The sequence below is a fragment of the Scomber scombrus genome, chromosome 7, assembly GCF_963691925.1.
Source record: "Scomber scombrus chromosome 7, fScoSco1.1, whole genome shotgun sequence".
Taxonomy (NCBI): domain Eukaryota; kingdom Metazoa; phylum Chordata; class Actinopteri; order Scombriformes; family Scombridae; genus Scomber; species Scomber scombrus.
The window spans coordinates 7,511,704-7,529,051 of NC_084976.1; the positions used below are offsets into that span (position 1 = coordinate 7,511,704).

At 40.2% G+C, this 17,348-nt stretch overlaps 1 protein-coding gene across 1 annotated transcript in view; it reads right to left on the reverse strand.

Annotated features, from left to right (window-relative positions):
• bckdhb (branched chain keto acid dehydrogenase E1 subunit beta) overlaps positions 1-17,348 on the reverse strand; it is a 55,186-nt gene that overhangs the window by 26,787 nt on the left and 11,051 nt on the right. Inside the window, exons 6-8 of the mRNA XM_062421994.1 lie at positions 16,144-16,252; positions 11,855-11,952; positions 10,185-10,295 (exon numbers count right to left, since the gene is read on the reverse strand). Of these exons, the coding sequence (XP_062277978.1) occupies positions 10,185-10,295; positions 11,855-11,952; positions 16,144-16,252 (318 nt within the window). The remainder of the gene's footprint in view (positions 1-10,184; positions 10,296-11,854; positions 11,953-16,143; positions 16,253-17,348) is intronic.

Genomic DNA, 17,348 nt, shown 5'->3' on the forward strand with positions numbered 1-17,348 from the left:
AAAATGAATACAAACTATAAAGTAAAAACAGCTTAGTCATGTCATTTGCCATTCCTTGTATTATGAATTTAGATGTAACATCAACGTACTATATGAAACCAATCATTACGAGCAAGCATTAAATCTTTTACAGAACTTTTACTGATAATCAATATCAAATAGTCTTATTTTGTTATTTGATCATTTTACTGCTTTAACGCAGTTATTTTAAGTTGTTCTTTGTAGGAATCGTCATCATTCTCATCAATTATTACAAAAAAGAAGAAGAAGTATAACAAGTATATTATGGTAACAAATACACTGAAGTTTATTTAGCCTGCCGTATGTGACATTACTACTGTCCAGATATTTTTCCTGTTGCCTTGCCCGTATTTGAATAACACTGCTCTCAAATAAAGTGGAAACAAGGCTGTTTTGTTAATAACATTGATTGGAAGAAGCAGGCAGGTCCTGGGCCATCATCTGGAGGCCACCTGTTGCCAGCCGTAATGTGCAGCTCCTCATTATGATGATGACAAGCTTGAGGCTCGTCTTTCAGATTGGGAAACAAAGAGAAAAAAAGATGGGCCACCATTTCTACTGTAAGTTCTCGAGTTGGCTTTCATGGAAACGCGAGGCTCAAAAGGGAAGCGCTGAGTGCTGCTGTAACGAGCCCAATTCAAATTATCCCAAATGAACGGTGATGCCGCCAGGTTCAAATTATGTTTTCCATCGACGTTTCCATCGTCTTGAGCAAGGAGGTGCGGTACAATCAGCGAACAAGTTTCAAGGTTGGGTTTCAGCGTCAGCGGCTCAGTGACAACATGAATTAAACCCGCTGTGCCACGTTCAGGCTGCGGGGCTGCCAGCGGACTCGCTTCAACGAATTTCCATGTGGCCGCTCAGAAACCTGGCTCGGCTGGACTCATTTTAATATCTGAACACGACTTTAGCTGAAACACAAGGATAATGAGGCTAGTGAGAGTGGTAGATGTTAAACTCTGGTGGGATAGGGAATGTGTCCAGTCCCTGTAAAATATAAATTTGTCACTTTTCTCTGGCTTCCTAACAATAAAAACGCTTAAAAAAAAAAAAAAAAAGATTTATTTTTTTTCCACTGACCACCTGACAAATAAAAAAAGAAAAAGTGAAGGCTAAGAGTTGTAGAATCGTTAATAAGCTGACATCATCATAACTTCTCTGCGACTGAGCTCAGGGTCTCTTGTGAACTGAGCAGAGCCCTTGATGTTTATTATGGAGTTATTAAAAAATGTTACTGCCAGATGTGGCAGAACAATCTTGTGTCAAAAGTTGGGGGGAAGCGGAAAAACCCCTGGCGGATTCCTGCCACGAGGAAAGCTGATCATCAAACTGAAAGCTCACTTAAAAGGCAATGATCTGAAGACTCCAACATTATGATATTAGATCAAATTTTCCTAAATATTTTCAGAAGAGAGTTGGGATGAGTTGGATTGGGGGTTAAAAAGAAAAAAAATAAAGAAAAAAAATCAGTGCATCAATATTGTTTGTTTGGTTTTCACTGTTTCCCCACTGAAGGCAACAGCTAGGCTCCTTTATAAATGATGAATATTACAGCGATGGTTTAAAAGTGAGGAAAACTGCCTCACAATCTGTTTTTATTCTTTATCAAATCGTAGTTTCCATCAGAGGAATCCAGGATTAGTTTTTCATTAATACAGGAAATCAAATATTATTTAAGTCTCATCTTTTTAATGATTATGTTCCATATTAACTTGTGGTTGCAGTTTTGGAATTTTTTCCATCAGTCAGTGGTGCACAGCTATTCTAATGTCTCTTTATGGGAGACTTTAAATGACAGATCATTCACCCCATATAATTATGGTAGGTATTATTAAAAACAATGACAACCACAGCAGTGGAGAGAACAACACATTGAATGTGACACTGAGCAGAAAATGCTAGTGGCTCCCTCAGTCCATTTGTCCTCGGATCTTTTTCCACCTCGATGCATAAACAAATAAACAGACTGTGAGCATACAGTGTGCTGCCTGACTGCCGGCTGCTTCCTGGCGCTGTATTTACCTGCGAGCCGGCTGACTCGGGGACGCACATTAAAGCTTGAAGCCATTATGAGAGAGTGAGGGGAGGGGAGAGCTGTGATAAGGAGGTCTTATCTGTGCGGTGAGTCAACAGACTCCGGAGTACTCAGAACACGCAGACATTGCAACCTGCATCACTTCCAAGAATCGGTGCAACAGAACAGATGCTGCTGCACATTCCTGCTTAAGAGCCCCCCCGCCTCCCTCCACCCCACATCTCCTCTTCCTCTATCAGGCATCCATAAAACTCCTGCCTTTGTTTTTGGCCCCGGACAGAACTAAATTAATGTCCTGTAAGACGTGAGATACTGCTGCACTTGTGCACTGCAAAGTCCTTAAGTGACTCCTCCTGCATGTGTTTTGAGGGTTGAACAGGTTCAGCCAAATCGGTTGCATCACTAGGAGGGCTGAGATCCAGACTGCGCTGCAGTCACAGAGACTTCAGCTGGAGCGTGGGCCAAGAGACACATCTATTGTGGGAGAAAGTTTACACACACACATTTAGGAGAAGACAATGAGATGAAGAAAACTATTACCAGGCACACCAGGGACCTACAGGCCATCTCATGTCCTGATAGTATGAGAAGCTGCACTGAGCCAAAACTCTAAGTATTGACACACACTGTAGCTGCTTCAGCAAATCAAGATGTCCCAACAGCAAACCATATTAATGAGAAGAGCTTGCTTTGACACGTCGTAATCCACACAGGTTTGCACAATGCATTATTAATTCCACACTCGTCAAAATGATATTCTATTAATCGATTAATACAATAAATAAGAGTTATTGAACTGGCTGTTTTTATAGAGCTACAGTTTCTGTGTTTGCAGAGCATTACTGTGTGTGAGGATCCTCGCTGGAAGTCACAAAGCCGGTGTTCATAACATAGAGCCACTCTGTGATTTCACTCTGTTCGCTGCATAGGGGACACTCGCCGTATTCGCCGATGCAATGTAATTGAAAACAGATCCAATTATTCAACAATTTTAATGCATGAAATTTACCTTTTTAACCCATCATGTATGCATGAAATACTTGCAAAAAAGCTGCAGAAAGGTAGATACTTAGAAAAAAGTCAACACTTGGAAAAAGTTCTCCTGTCTCCTCCCTAAAAGAGAGATGCATGCTCGCTGAACAAGGTCATATAGAGTACAAAGCCTACACAGCAGTGGATTATGCTTCAGGAGTGATTTGATTTGTGATGTTCTTATAGAGATATTTGATGATATTTGATGCTTTAAGCTGTGACAGTTCATTGCCATTGGAAATTGCTGTAGCTGACCAGAATTTAAGCTGCAAGTTTTTTGATTAAAGAGTAAATTATAGCATTATTTACCTTTCACCCCTAGAAGAGGTGAGTGGATAACACTCATAAGACAGATTTTGAACGCAGTATCACTGAAGGTCTATTATAGGAGTCGATGGGACTTGCAGACTAGAAAGCCAGCACAGACTTGCTGAAAGGACATGCCCATACTCATTACAAAGAAATGATTCTATGGGATGAGTCCAATAACACCCGAGAGAGGGAGAAAGGCAAAGAGAGATAAAGGGAGACAGGCAGAATAATGACAGAACAAGCTTTGTGCTCAGCGAGTAACTATGAGATACCAACACAACACAGGCTATGAAAACAGCTTTTCTCACAAGATATCACCAATGCTTACAGTGACAGCCTCTTGGCCTGCTGCAACATGTGCAGTTACCTTTCAGTAAAAGTATTAGTGATGTAAACTTCACTCCTCTGAGCAATCAATCAGAACCAAAATGAAACAAGAAGAAAAAAAAGTACATGCTCAACTCCACTCTGAGGTTTGCTGTACAATAATACAATTATAATAATACAAATGCAGTATTTATACTATATCAGTGTAAAACATGGATCAGGGATATGGGGTGAAAACAATCCAATTCGTCCATGGGTCTCAGATAAAATACAAAATACATAATTTAACATGACTTTTTCTTCAGGCCTTTAACAAATACAAATAAAGACGACAATATTGATTCAGTGTAACCAGTGTATTAGAACTACAATTATTTTATAAAATGACTGGGCTTAAATATACATATAAAAATGTGAACTTGCTAATTCACAATTTAATTACTAATTATAAAAGTAATAGCCAAGATATTGTAATTCATAAATCATCATTGTGAATGTTATGAAATTATTAATGTATACAGTAGTTTTATATATCAGAATTTCTATATTAGAATGTGATTCATGTTCCCATCAGATTCGACTTCGATACATGCGCTTGGTTAACCAGCAGCCAGTTCAGTGTTTCTAAGAGATTTATTTAGCTCAGTTCAACAGATCTGCTCATGTACCAACTTTTTTATTATGTTACGGAGTACTGCATGTGCAGGCTGTACACAGAGTTCACAATCGGGCTCCAAATGGTTGTGCCAATGACATGTTTATAAGCCAAATCTGCCTTTTCTGGCTTCTATGTCTGAAACTACTATTTGATTTTCACAAGCAGTAAAGTTTTTCTACATTTTTACCATCACAGTCTTCTTTGCAATGAGCAATAGCTCTCTACACTGCTGCACCGCTGCAACAGAGCTTTCCCTATATAGAGAAATTGGGGCATGGTAGTATACTAATAACTAATCATGCCTGTCAATTTAGAATGATTCTAATTCACTGACATGCACACTGTAGTAAGAAAAGAAATTGCACATGTCATTTCAGTAGTTGAAGTAAGAACATTTCTACACACATATAAGTCAATTGGAGCCTTTCTGTGGGCCTACATAATGACCACATCAGCCAACAGGTTTGTTTTGGATAGGCCTGTCTGGAGGGGCAGATGTGCCTGATGGTAGACAGAGCAGTCAGTTGTGGAGGTCCATGAGGTGCTCCAGGTGCATGAGCTGCTGCCCAACAGGACCTGCGTGTGGTGCTGTGGGAAGTGTCATCTACAATCATGGTTAAAGAACCAATGACTGTATTACACAGCAGCCCTGGTTAGCCTCTCTGATCCTTCACCAGCCGCATCTGGAGTCTGGAAAACCTGAGAGTGAGGCTGAATCACTAACGATGGACTGATTAAATAATAGGGGTAGAGATTTTTTAAAATGTTTTAAATTTTATTCTGCTGACTGGTCGCCTCCAAGCCGAGTCAAACAAATGTGGATCCATGTAAGATCGGACAGAAATGTTGGCTGAACTGGCATCGGGGTGACAATAAAAAGCGTGCGCCTAACACGAGAGTCTTTACACAACTAAATCTCCACACATACTCTGACCAAGGGAGACTTTCCACAGCATATCATCTGAGCCATGGGTCTGGCAGGGGTAAACCAACCATTTTGTTTATCCCTTAAAGAACGACTATTACATTTACTGGACCGCTCGAGGCAGCGGGACAAAATAAAATACACTCACTTTTTCTGTACTTTTACAGAAATTTCTGCCCATGACTCCCTTTGTCAACATGAGGGTTGAATATATTTAGATCCAAGTATAGCTGCTGGCTGCCAGAATGGATCCCTCAGGAAACAGAAAGATGGCACGTCCCTCCAAAAAGCGCTGCCTTAATGATCTCTCATGCTAAAAGACACATAATTCGTCATTTATTTTATACATGCGCGCTCAAAAACAACACACGGGGATATATATGTATATAGAAAGTCAGCTCGCCACACACAACACACATACACACACATCCTCGAATGAAAGATATTCAAGGTGTTCAAATGTGACTCTCAGGACATGAAAAATTTTAATTGGCTGCCAGCAGCCGGATGTGTGTCTGCGGCCTATCTCACTGTCTGCACACTCGCTGCATCTGACGGCGAGTTAATAAGCAGTACAAAAGGACAGCTTTAGAGAGATGTGTGCATGCCGGAAGAGCCGGACACCAGGTGTACAATCTTTTGAATTAAGAAGTTGACACAACGTCTTGGCTACTCCCTCTCTGAAGCTAAGAATAGTGCTGGTCCCCAAAATGTATTTATCAGGAGATGACACCTTTCACACAAAAGACTGCAACAGCTCTTAACTGTTTATTTACTGACTAAAATAAACTTGATTTTTGACTATTGTGTGTGGGTTTTTTTTATATTACAACATGTCTTGTAATTTAAAAGTATCATCAATATCATCAATAATGGGAAAGCTTAAGATAAACAACTACACATCCAAGAACTTGAAAATACGAAATTCATAGATGCTGATAACTGATGTGAATCTAAACAGGGTAAGGCTGCAGCGATTAGTCATTAATTGATCAGTCGTTGAACAGAAGAAATGTCAACAATTTTGCTAATTGCTTCATTGTTTCAGTAATTTATCGATGAAAAGTGTTAAACATTTGCTTTTCCTGCTGCTGTAAAGATGTCTGTGTTATCTGATTTATATAGTATTGTAAATTGAACAGTTTTAGATTTCAGATTTGAACTGCTAGTCAGACAGAACAGTCAGTGTGAAAACATTACCCTGGGCATTTTGTGGCATTTCCTGGGCTGAACAATTAATCAATACATGATATATAGGGACGTGTTGTCAATATATATATATATATATATATAAAAAAAAAACAACCCCCAGACAGATTCACCTATAATTAAAAAAACAATCTTCATTGCAGCCCTAAATGCTGCAGTATAAAGATATTCCACTTAAACTAGGTCTGTGTGGGTGGGTTCCTGTGTGATGAAACACTTTTTAATGTCAGAGCATCAGCAGAGCTGCAGCCACAGAACCATCGAGATGTCATGCCAGCCCAGAGCAGCTGCACAGCACCCAGTAGTTAGGGCACCACTGTGCAGGGTTACTGAGGACACGAAGGGACGTGTTTCTCATTATTGTACGCATGTCTATTCTCTTCATAGCTGCAGAAAGGTCCGCATTAACCTTTGGGAAGAATTTTTCCCATTTTGACATCCAACAGACTTTGAGTTAAAGTAATTTCTGGCAAATTATAATAAAACTTTTTTTTTTGTTGATACAATAATGATAATTGTCAAGATATTTTTCTCTTGATGACGAAACATAAATCAGCTTGATAATATTTCCGTGAAGCTAAATGACGCTCCTTCAACAGAAAATTACTGCACTCAATCAAATCATATGGAAAAAATGCTAAATGTTGACACAATGAGCACAACATAAGCCCTCCATATGCAAGTCTAAATACATCTGTAACCATGTACATTGACTTGGATCTGTTCTAAAAAAAAAAAAAAAAGAAGAAGAGGGAAAACTTATTCCAAGCAATGTAAATAAACACTGGCAAATTATGTTAGTGTTATACCTTCAACACCTTTTATGCATTAAAAGAACAGGACATAATATGTATTTATATTCTTACTGTATATGTGTGGATATGTATTTATACACAACAATTCTGATTCCATCACCGTTTCTGTTGATGAGCCTTGTCGCTGTGATGCATTAGCAGCATCACAGTCCTATGTTTGTTTTCATTCTGACTAATGCACATCTGGATATTTGCTGATGTGCTTCAGAAGAATTAAAGGTGACAATAAAAGCCTTTAATGTGCATTCCTATGCATTAGTCTGTGTGATAATAATCATGATCTAGCCTGGAATTCATTTTGTGCCTTCACTCAGATTTGATAATAGCTTGATTAAAGGCTTTTTCTGAATCCAGCCAGAGAAAACAACAGGACGAGAAAACAACAGGACAATAAAAGGGTCTCAATGGAGGAGTAGGGGGGGGGGGGGGGGACACATGGTAGAGATACCAGGCTATCAGAGTAATGCAACAGTGAGTGACAAAACTGCCAAAAATGAAACAGGAAACAGAAACTGGATCTGTGTGTGTGGTTGTGGGTAAATTGATTCATGTAATTGAAATCAACATTGAAGAGGGCATTTGTTAGGAAGAAATGACAAGGAGAGATGTTGTTGACAAGCTCGAGGTGGCAGTTCTGGCATTAAGCCCACTGAGCAGCCCATAAACACACTATTCAATTTCATGGCACTTGTTTTAATGGGGCTGTACTTCAAAAAAATATTACCACAATCACTCGAGAAGTGCTCTCTTTGAACAAACAGCCTGTAACTGACAACTGCGCACTTCAAGATGCAAGTCCTTCAGTGCCCGGCACAATACTACGGTCTCTGCCATCAGTTCCAATTGACTCCCTATTAAATTACTACCCTCCTACCACAGTTTCGTCCTGTGCTTTAACCGTTGGTTATAAGATTTGCTTGGCAGGAGGGGCAGCGTGATGCTAAGCTGACAAAGTCGTATGTTTCACCAGAGGAGCATGGAAATTGGACGATAAATATACCAAAAGTTAAAATGTATCTGGTGATTGTTGACACAGGAAGACAGCTTGTGACATATTTTGGGAGGGAGGGGGCATTTAAAAAGCAGTGTCTTGAGAGTGGAAAAACTGTGAAGCTCTTCGAGATCCACCTTGACACACCAACACACATACACACACACCTACCTTGGTTTTCATTACCAAAGAGCTTTTTGAAACCATCAGACTCTGTGTGGCTGCTATCCCGCTGGTTTAGTCTACTGACCAGGAAAAAAAACTGTTCTATGCAAGTATTTCAAATTAAACAGATTACCCACTGGAAAGCAAACCCCCTTGTCAAAGCCCTCCAAAACAAAAATGTTTTGTTTTGCTTTGTGCCATAGCCTGCAGTAGACCGAAACAACATAACTAGTAGTCAAATCTTACCAGCTGTGGAAGGAATCCTGTTTATTAAGCAAAGAGAACCACACTGTCCAGAGGAACATTGGGCCTCATTTATGAATGTTTTCTCATTTGTTTCTTGTATTTTGTTCTTGTAAAAAAGGCAATAAGGGATTCAGGGATGCAACAAACTCTCTAAACTGCCTGAACTTGTCAGAAATTGCTTGCTTCAGCCTGATGAATGTCACCTGGTCATGAGGTTTGTGAGATGTAATCATTAGCATAATCCATGCCCCTAAAATTGTCATATAAGGCTCCATGTTCTGCTCCGTTTGTGTGCAAGTTTTATTCACAAAGAAGTTTCTAAAAGAGTAAAAACACTGCTTCAAGTCACGCTTTTAGAAATGACTCGGAACAGTTAGAAAATATGAATCCAGCTGACGTGTCATAAGAGCAGCTCTGCACTCTGACAGAAATAAAGAGGGGATGATTTGACGTGAAGTTAGATGCTAAAAAAAAAAGTCTTTCTGAAGTGAAGTGGTCTGTGATGGGAGGCGGTCATGTGACAGTCACAGAGATAGTACAGAAGATTATAGTCTACAGGTCTACAAGGTGATACTAGACAGAGAGCTGCAGAGAGACACACATAAGCAGCTGTCAGAGTGAGAAGTTTCCTAGCAACTACTGAAATGTAATGAAATGATTTTATTTTGTACATTTCAGCCCTATATTTAAACACCAAATTAATTCAGATTAGGACATTATAATTGTAAGTCAAAGCAATGAAGGCAGGCAGAGATGATCTATTCATGACTTGTAAGACAGTTCTGGACGCTCGGAAATTTCATTCATGCCCAAAAGAAAATTCTACCAACGATAACAATGATGAATGCCACAAATGCTCCTAAATCACTCGCACATGTATTTTAAGAACAAATTTGTTTGAGTGAATGAGTGCTTCTTGTATGAGGCTCATTGCCTCTGCACCACAATGAACACATCTACAGTAAAAAGATAATTCCATAGAACAGCTCTTCAACAGCAACAGTATTTATGCCAAATGCTGGTCTAAATGAGAGTTATCACTTAGGACTGGCACTGAAATATTTTGCTATCACCCCAAAAATATTGGGATAGATAAAGAAAACAGTTGAGAGTTTTCTTGTAAGCAGCGTTACTCAACAAAATACGCTGTTTAAACAACTGTCAGTCTGCATTGTTTACATCCATCCACTAGCTAACAGACTTCCTGCATTTCATGGCGTGTTAATGCCATGTGTCACATAGTGAAATGGTGTGAAACCAATTGTAAGACCATGTATCATAAAACCTGTATGCGTGTACATGACATCAAATAAAATATTTAAACTCAGTAGAGAGTGAGAGTTTCTATTTGTATCTCCTTAATGTTCAGATTTATGTAGTCTGTGAGACATGTCTTCGCTCAGGATGCTGGGATGTGCTGTGTGTGTGTGTGTGTTTGTGTGTGTCACCTTGCAAATAGTCTCGACGTCCCAGGGCAGGATGGTCTGTAGATCGATGACCTCGCAGGACACTCCCAGTTTCTCTTGAGCCATGTTGGCCACTTCCCTCATCACATGGATCTGAGTGTAAGGAGAAAACTCTAATGAGATCATTCAGTTTACAGTCACAGTGGGCTAAGTTTTATATCAGCCTACAACAAACGTTATATTCCATGTGTTCTGAATCTTACATTTCAGTTTTTATAGATTTACATTGAAACATCTATGGATGAATGGATGGATGTTTTATTACATCTGATAATGAACACATAACTAATAATGTAGTAGTGCAATTTGAGATATGAGATAAGCATTGCAATTGCTACATAAACGACAATTAAGTATGGAAACAACATTTCTTTAGTTTTTAATAGCAGAGCTGATTTGCTATTCAAACAAAATAATAGCCACAATGTGTAATGGATAAGAATTGGGACACACTGCAAGCTTTTTTGCAGCCATAATATAGACATATACAACTACATTTAAAATGTTATCAGAACCTACTAGTCCTTGGGAGTAAATAAATATATAAAATAATAATGAGAAAGAAATATAGCATTTTTATTTATTTTACCTTCTGCTAAAGAAAGCAAAGCCTATCATTACTCAATGTCTAATAAATAAAAAGCTAAAACACAGGCTGCAAGTTAGTCTCATTACTGTGTCATTGATGTAATAAAGTACTTGAGTTCATAGAGACAATGTTTACTGGCAGGCGTAATTGGCTGCTCCCAAAGAAAAAGTGCTGTGATCAATCCGAATCGTCACAGTTGGAGGAGTTATTTGAAAGATAGAGGTGCTGGCTTCAGCCAAACAAATTAGCTTGATAACATAAAAGCATTTACTTTGGAGTGATACTGTTAGTACAGCATTTCCACAGATAAAAATGGACTAAGGGGGAAGAATACTTCCTCTGTTTGGGTCACCACATACTGTTGCTGTGAGAACTCCGCTCTGTGCGAGTTGTTTTCTTTGCTCTCGTCTGCTGAGGACTGACAAATGAGAGGAGTAATGAGGTGGGAAAGGGAAAAGAAAGAGTGGCATTTGAAAAAAAAAAAAAAAAGCACAGTTTCCGCTATTTTACGGGATCTTCTTTCTTTCCTCTCTACCCTTCAATAATAATACTGGCTTTGATGGAGACGTTTTTCCCTTCAGTGCCCTCAAACCCCCCTCCCTCCCACGTCGCAGGTACATTATGACCTGGATAAGCCTGTTTAAGTGGCTGGATACAATCAAACTCGGGGCTGACTCCCGGAGAGTTACAGGCACCTTGATACCAAGCTACAGAAAATAAAATCTCTGGGATGAAAAGAAAGACAACAATGGAAAGTGTGCGGCAGACATGGACTGTTAACACGTGGGGAACCGAGAACGGCCGCGTTGTTGTGGAGATGTCTGAGCAGATATAGTCCCAGACTGCTGGCTGAGAGACCCTGCTGGCACAGAGGGGGGCTTGTGGTAGACTTAAAGTTAATCCCCTGCTTGCCTCTGCGGCTTTAACCATCATTTAGTGTTGATGAGACTCCACTTTTTTTTCTTCTTTTTTCCGGTGACCATGGAAAACGATCCAAAGATAGGTGACAACTTTAAACTGCTCAGGTAACCCGGTGAGAATCGGTGACTGATGCGTGACCTACCTGCGTCCCCCATGCAACCATAGTGATGTCACTTCCTTCCTGTAGGACCTCGGCCTGCGAGAGTGGGATGGTGTAGGACTCCACAGGAACCTGCTCCACTGAGAAAACACACACACACACACACACACACACACACACACACACACACACACACACACACACACACACACACACACACACACACACACACACACACACACACACACACACACACACACACACACACACACACACACACACACACACACACACACACACACACACAGATTAATATTCCAACAGTGCCATGATGTGCTTACATGGAAATCCATTAAATGCGAGCTCACACTCAAAATAAACAGGGGTCGATTCTGAACACAGTCATTAATCAATTCACTATGTTCCCTGTGGTTAAACATGCAAAATACTACGAACCCAAACTGACCGTGCCTCTATGCCTCTAAATAATAGAGCAGTTGAAAAACTGGTGAAATGACAAACCATCAAGAAAACAGAAATTCCTGCTAAAGAACATTTTCTCTGGCCTGTTTCGAATGCTTCTCCATGCTTTTTCCAGGACTTCATCTCTCACCAGAGACAGAGTGCTTTTATCAGCACAATATAATGCATGATCTAATGATAACTTTCGCCAGCTACAAGCTCATAAACCTGATTAATCTTGACAACAAAACATTGGTGGGATGGGATATCAATCAGAAAAGGGGCCACAGTATGGGGACATCGGTCCAAAAGGGGGAGCCTTGCAGCCAGGGTCTCTTTGAACTAAAATCCAAGACAAAGTGCATGTAAGTATATGGTTTGAATAACAGTTAATAATGTCTTGGAAAACTTCAGCACGGTAATGGAAATCATTACGAAGCAAAAACTTATCATAAACTCAAACTGCCGTGACTTTTGAGCACTAAGCTTATTAACAATATTTATACTGCACAGACACAACATACAATCGCAAAATGTAGCGTTTGAACTGTGTTTGAGTCTCGTTCACGACTACGGCTTTGGCTCCGGAACACGTTGAGGACAGGATCTTGAAGTGTGAGTGGATTTTTTTTTGTGGGGGGGGTGTTGGTGTTGAACTGCTAAAAGCATTCCACATGAACTAAAAATGACATTTAGGCACAGTAATTATACTCTGGGGGAGATGCGGGGCTTTGAGACCTTTCTGGAAACCTTGAATGACTTCCATGAACCTTTCGAGACTTCGAGAGGCCGTAAAGGAAAGGAAAATGTGCCCATGTCAACGACTCGCAACATAAATAGCTCGGGCTAATCATATGCAACTCCTGGTTTGGGCTTCCAGACCAGACAGAAAATAGAGCTTTTGAGTGGAATTATAGCATTTTGCAGAATATTAAAATTGAATTATGAAAACTAGGTTATGGTTTAATAAGTGGAATCTCAGGCCCTACAAAACAGCATGGCCTTGATGGGACAGATGTGTGGTTTTTATCCTCTTCTGAAAAAGCAGAGAGACCGCACATGAGCATCCAAGCTGTGTGCCCCCCCTCTCTCTCCACCCCTCTCCTTTTTTTCCTCCTCCTGTCCTCTCTCGGCTCTCAGGCATCTCTCGCTGGACCAGCACTCATCCAGGAACCGCTCTGCTTCCCTGGCCGTCGGTGCCATTTCCTGAGTTTTTGGATCTGGTTCACCAGCCTGCAGGAGTTCAGCCTCACTTTATGTCTCACTCTCTCTCTGAATGACGTCTTTATCCTTCTCTCTCTCTCTCTCTATCTTTCCTGTGTGAGTAATGTCTTTTCGTGCATCTTCTGCCGTGTATGTGAACGGTGTGATGGGTTCATGTGTAGTCTGTCCTCCTGCCAGGTCTCCATGGTGATGGGAGGTCGCATGGTTTGCGTCTGGTTCTGTTCTGGTGGCACCTGAAAGCTGCTTGGCCATCTCTTCATCACACGCTTCATAAATATTATAAATCCATTTTATTCTGTATTCTGTCATTTCTGTCATTTCTGTTCTAGTCTGTACAAAAACGTCTATCGCACATCTGTCCCTCCTGATTGAGGAATCCCTCTTCTGTTGCTCCTCGTCAGGTTTCTTCCATTTTTTTCCCTTTGTTAAAAAGTTTTTTTAGGGAGTTCAAAATGAGGGTCTAATGACAGAGAACGTTGTATTGTTGTACAGACAGTAAAGCCCCCCTGAGGAAAACTTTTGATTTATGATATTGGGCAATACAAATAAATTCGACTTGGCCGCTGCAATTAAAAACATGACTTTGTAATCCAAGCAGAAATTACTAGGAGACATGTGGACCAGGCACGAGAGCTATCTCACTCTGCCTGTTTGGGAAATCACTCCTGTAATGTGACCAGTAACCCCTCTGTGTGTGTGTTAATTCTTATCTAACTAACATGTTTCTGAGGACTGAAACAGGGATCAGAGCTTATATGATTGGCTGAATGATGATCACATGATTGTGCTTTCGAGGTAGATATGGGGAAGCCTCTAAGCGTGAACTAAGGAAGAGATTCATCAACGTGTGTTTGTATTATTTAATTCCACTCATTCATTTAGACCATAAATCATGTTGTGTGAATGATCAAATTTAATTGCATAGCCAGAAGTGTCTGCTAAACAATCTGATTTAAATCCTTTACCTTTCACTTAGAATTTTATTCCAATTAAAATGTATTAAGATCTTGTGTAAGGTTGTTTGTATTTTGTTGTGTATTTAATAGTATCTTGTTCATGGGAAATTGTGAAAATTAAACCAACAGATTGTGATGAGCCCACACTCATCTACTTTAGAGCTGCATCCAAAATCATAATGTTCCAAGCCGACTCTGCGTCACCAGATTAAGCCAAATATATAACTTTTAGAAGAAGGGTTTCACTGAGCTCCTGTGCTTTAGTTTTCCATGTTCTTCTGATTCCTGTTTCTCGTCATCCTCCTTATCTACAGATATGTTTACTAAGTAAGAACATTCTCTCACAAACATATCTCGACATTTGTTATGTTATGTTATTAAGAGGACATTGAATGTATAGTTTGTATTTGGCTGCATGACACGACATGGTGGTTACATGAAACATGTCGCTGGTTTACTATCTCATCGCTCCCCCGAGAGGCTAATAAAGCGAGATCCAAATGAACCGAGCAAAAATGCAAACAAAAACACTGCCAAAAGAACTCAATCACCTGCTGCTGGCTGCCCTATTGAACCACATCAATCATGACACATCATGCTTGTATTTTACTATCATATCAAGTCATTACTCAGATACTGGATCCTACAAAGCTTTGACAAACAGTTTTATTGTTAGACCACAGCTGTGTGGTATCAAATATATGAGTAATAATGAAAGAAAGTGAATATCTCCATTATATATTCCGTGCATATCTACACTTTTTGTTGCCAACACATCTCAGAAGAAACAGGCAAGCCATTATAGTGTCTGTATAAGTGTTTAAAAAAAAATAAAAAATCATTATTAGTAACATATGCAGGTGTGAAGGTTACAATTTTGTTGCCATTTAATTAAAAAGTGAAGACACTGTGTGGGAGATGTGATGAATGCTGATGAGAGGCTTCAATATCAGGCGCACGCTGTAACATGAGAAATATTTGGGACAATTATCACTAACCCAGTGCCATGATTGAAACAGTCTCAGTAGTCTGTTGTAATATTTCACAATCTCATCTGGCTCTTATCAAGAAGAAAAGGCTTCACTTTGAGGCCGGTGGTACAAATCTGTTCCACTTCTGACTTTTATTAGTATAATGACCTTAAACAACATCTTCGAACCTCCGACGTCGCCCTGCTCATACATGTCAAATTATTATCATGTGGCCAAGGCCAAACTGTTCTGGAAGAGCCGCCAACAACTGTTTAGACGTGATAAAGACTTCGCTGGATACCTTTTTTTCACGCAGCGGTCCGCCAAAAGTCATGCTGGACTTAACGTTTATCCGCCCTAGCCTAAACAACCATGTTCCCTCAGTTTAGGGGGGAGAAGGGCAGAGAGGATTCAGCTGGCACTGTCGATGCTTCACAGCTCATTTAGGCGTTCAGCTTCACGCTCATGATCCTGCTGATCTTACTCGCATTGTTTGCAGTCAGGCGTGTTATTTTGTTTGTCTCGTCTCGCACCTCTTAAAAAAAAAAAAGGTAGAATGTTTGCTTTCAATAAGGAAACCGGGCAAACAGACAAAGAGAGGGCCGGGTGAGGGTGATGCAGGATGCCGGGAGAAGCAGGAGGATAAATGAACAAAAATGAAGGAACGTTTGGTTGTCGTGTCCGCTTCAGTTTTAGGTTTAAGTATGATCCGGCTTACCTGCTGCCCTGTAGAGGATCTTGGGCTCAAAGAAAATGCACGGGTTCTGGTCGGCGATGCAGGAGAGGAGCAGTCCCTTGGCCTGCACTGGACCACGAGGTATTACAACCTAAGGAAAAGACAGCACATTTCATTAAAACCCAGTAGTGTTGGCATGGCAACTGAACTTTCACTACTAACTAAATATTGCAACTCCATGTTCATTTTCAACATCCAAAATGATGCATTGTAATATCAGAGAAAGCTGTTAGGGACTATTCAATTTACAGAAAGAGTGACTCAAAACCTGCTAAAGTAGCTATAATCACTCCATATCGGTGGTTCAATCATATTCTCGCCTATTCCTCTCTCTGGCATTGTAACTGTGAAATGGTTTTTAGGTCAACATTTGGGTATCGCAGCGATGGTAGACCGCGGCTGAATCGAGCCTGTCAGGCGGCGTGGTGGGACCGACCGGCAGATGGAGCAAATTGTGCTGATAGTATACAGAAAGATTAACATTTATCAGCCTGACCTTTTGCAGAGAGACAACATGTTTATTGCTCTCAGCGATGGTTACACACAGTGGATGAGCTGTAGCTGTAAACCATCGAGTCGTTTCCAGTCTGCAGCGAACGAGAAACTTTCATAATGATGAAATATGTATGTATGTTCCCGGGATAAACAGTAAGAAAAAGACAGAAAAGAAAAGACAAGGATGTTACATCTGACATTTTAACATAGACTTGTTGACTCTGTGCAGATGCTGCTCATTCCATCTTAGTGACATTATCAGAGCATACTGATGCCTGCTCATTCCTGCATGCAGTAAAGATTGGATTGAGCACATGTTTAGCACATTTCTATATGGCACCATGAGGAGTATGGGAGGGGTGTCTGTCATCAGAACAAAGCTACAGCATAGCACTGTCAGTCAAGAGAGCGTTTTTTTTGGAGTCACTTCAGGCAAAATCACTAAGTGGTTTGATCATTGGTTCCCATCTAACTGACTCCACAGTCTATAGAAAATTAGCACTGGTGGAGACTAATACATTCAAATATTGACATGTTACTTCAAAAATACTGGGATTACTATTGTAATGTGCAGATCATTATCGGGGCTTTAGAAAACAACACTTGTCACTCTCAAAAGATGGTCACAGATCCAGGTCTTCACTGATCTAATATGAATCCTGCACTGTTTTTGTGGAGAATGTTGCAGACGG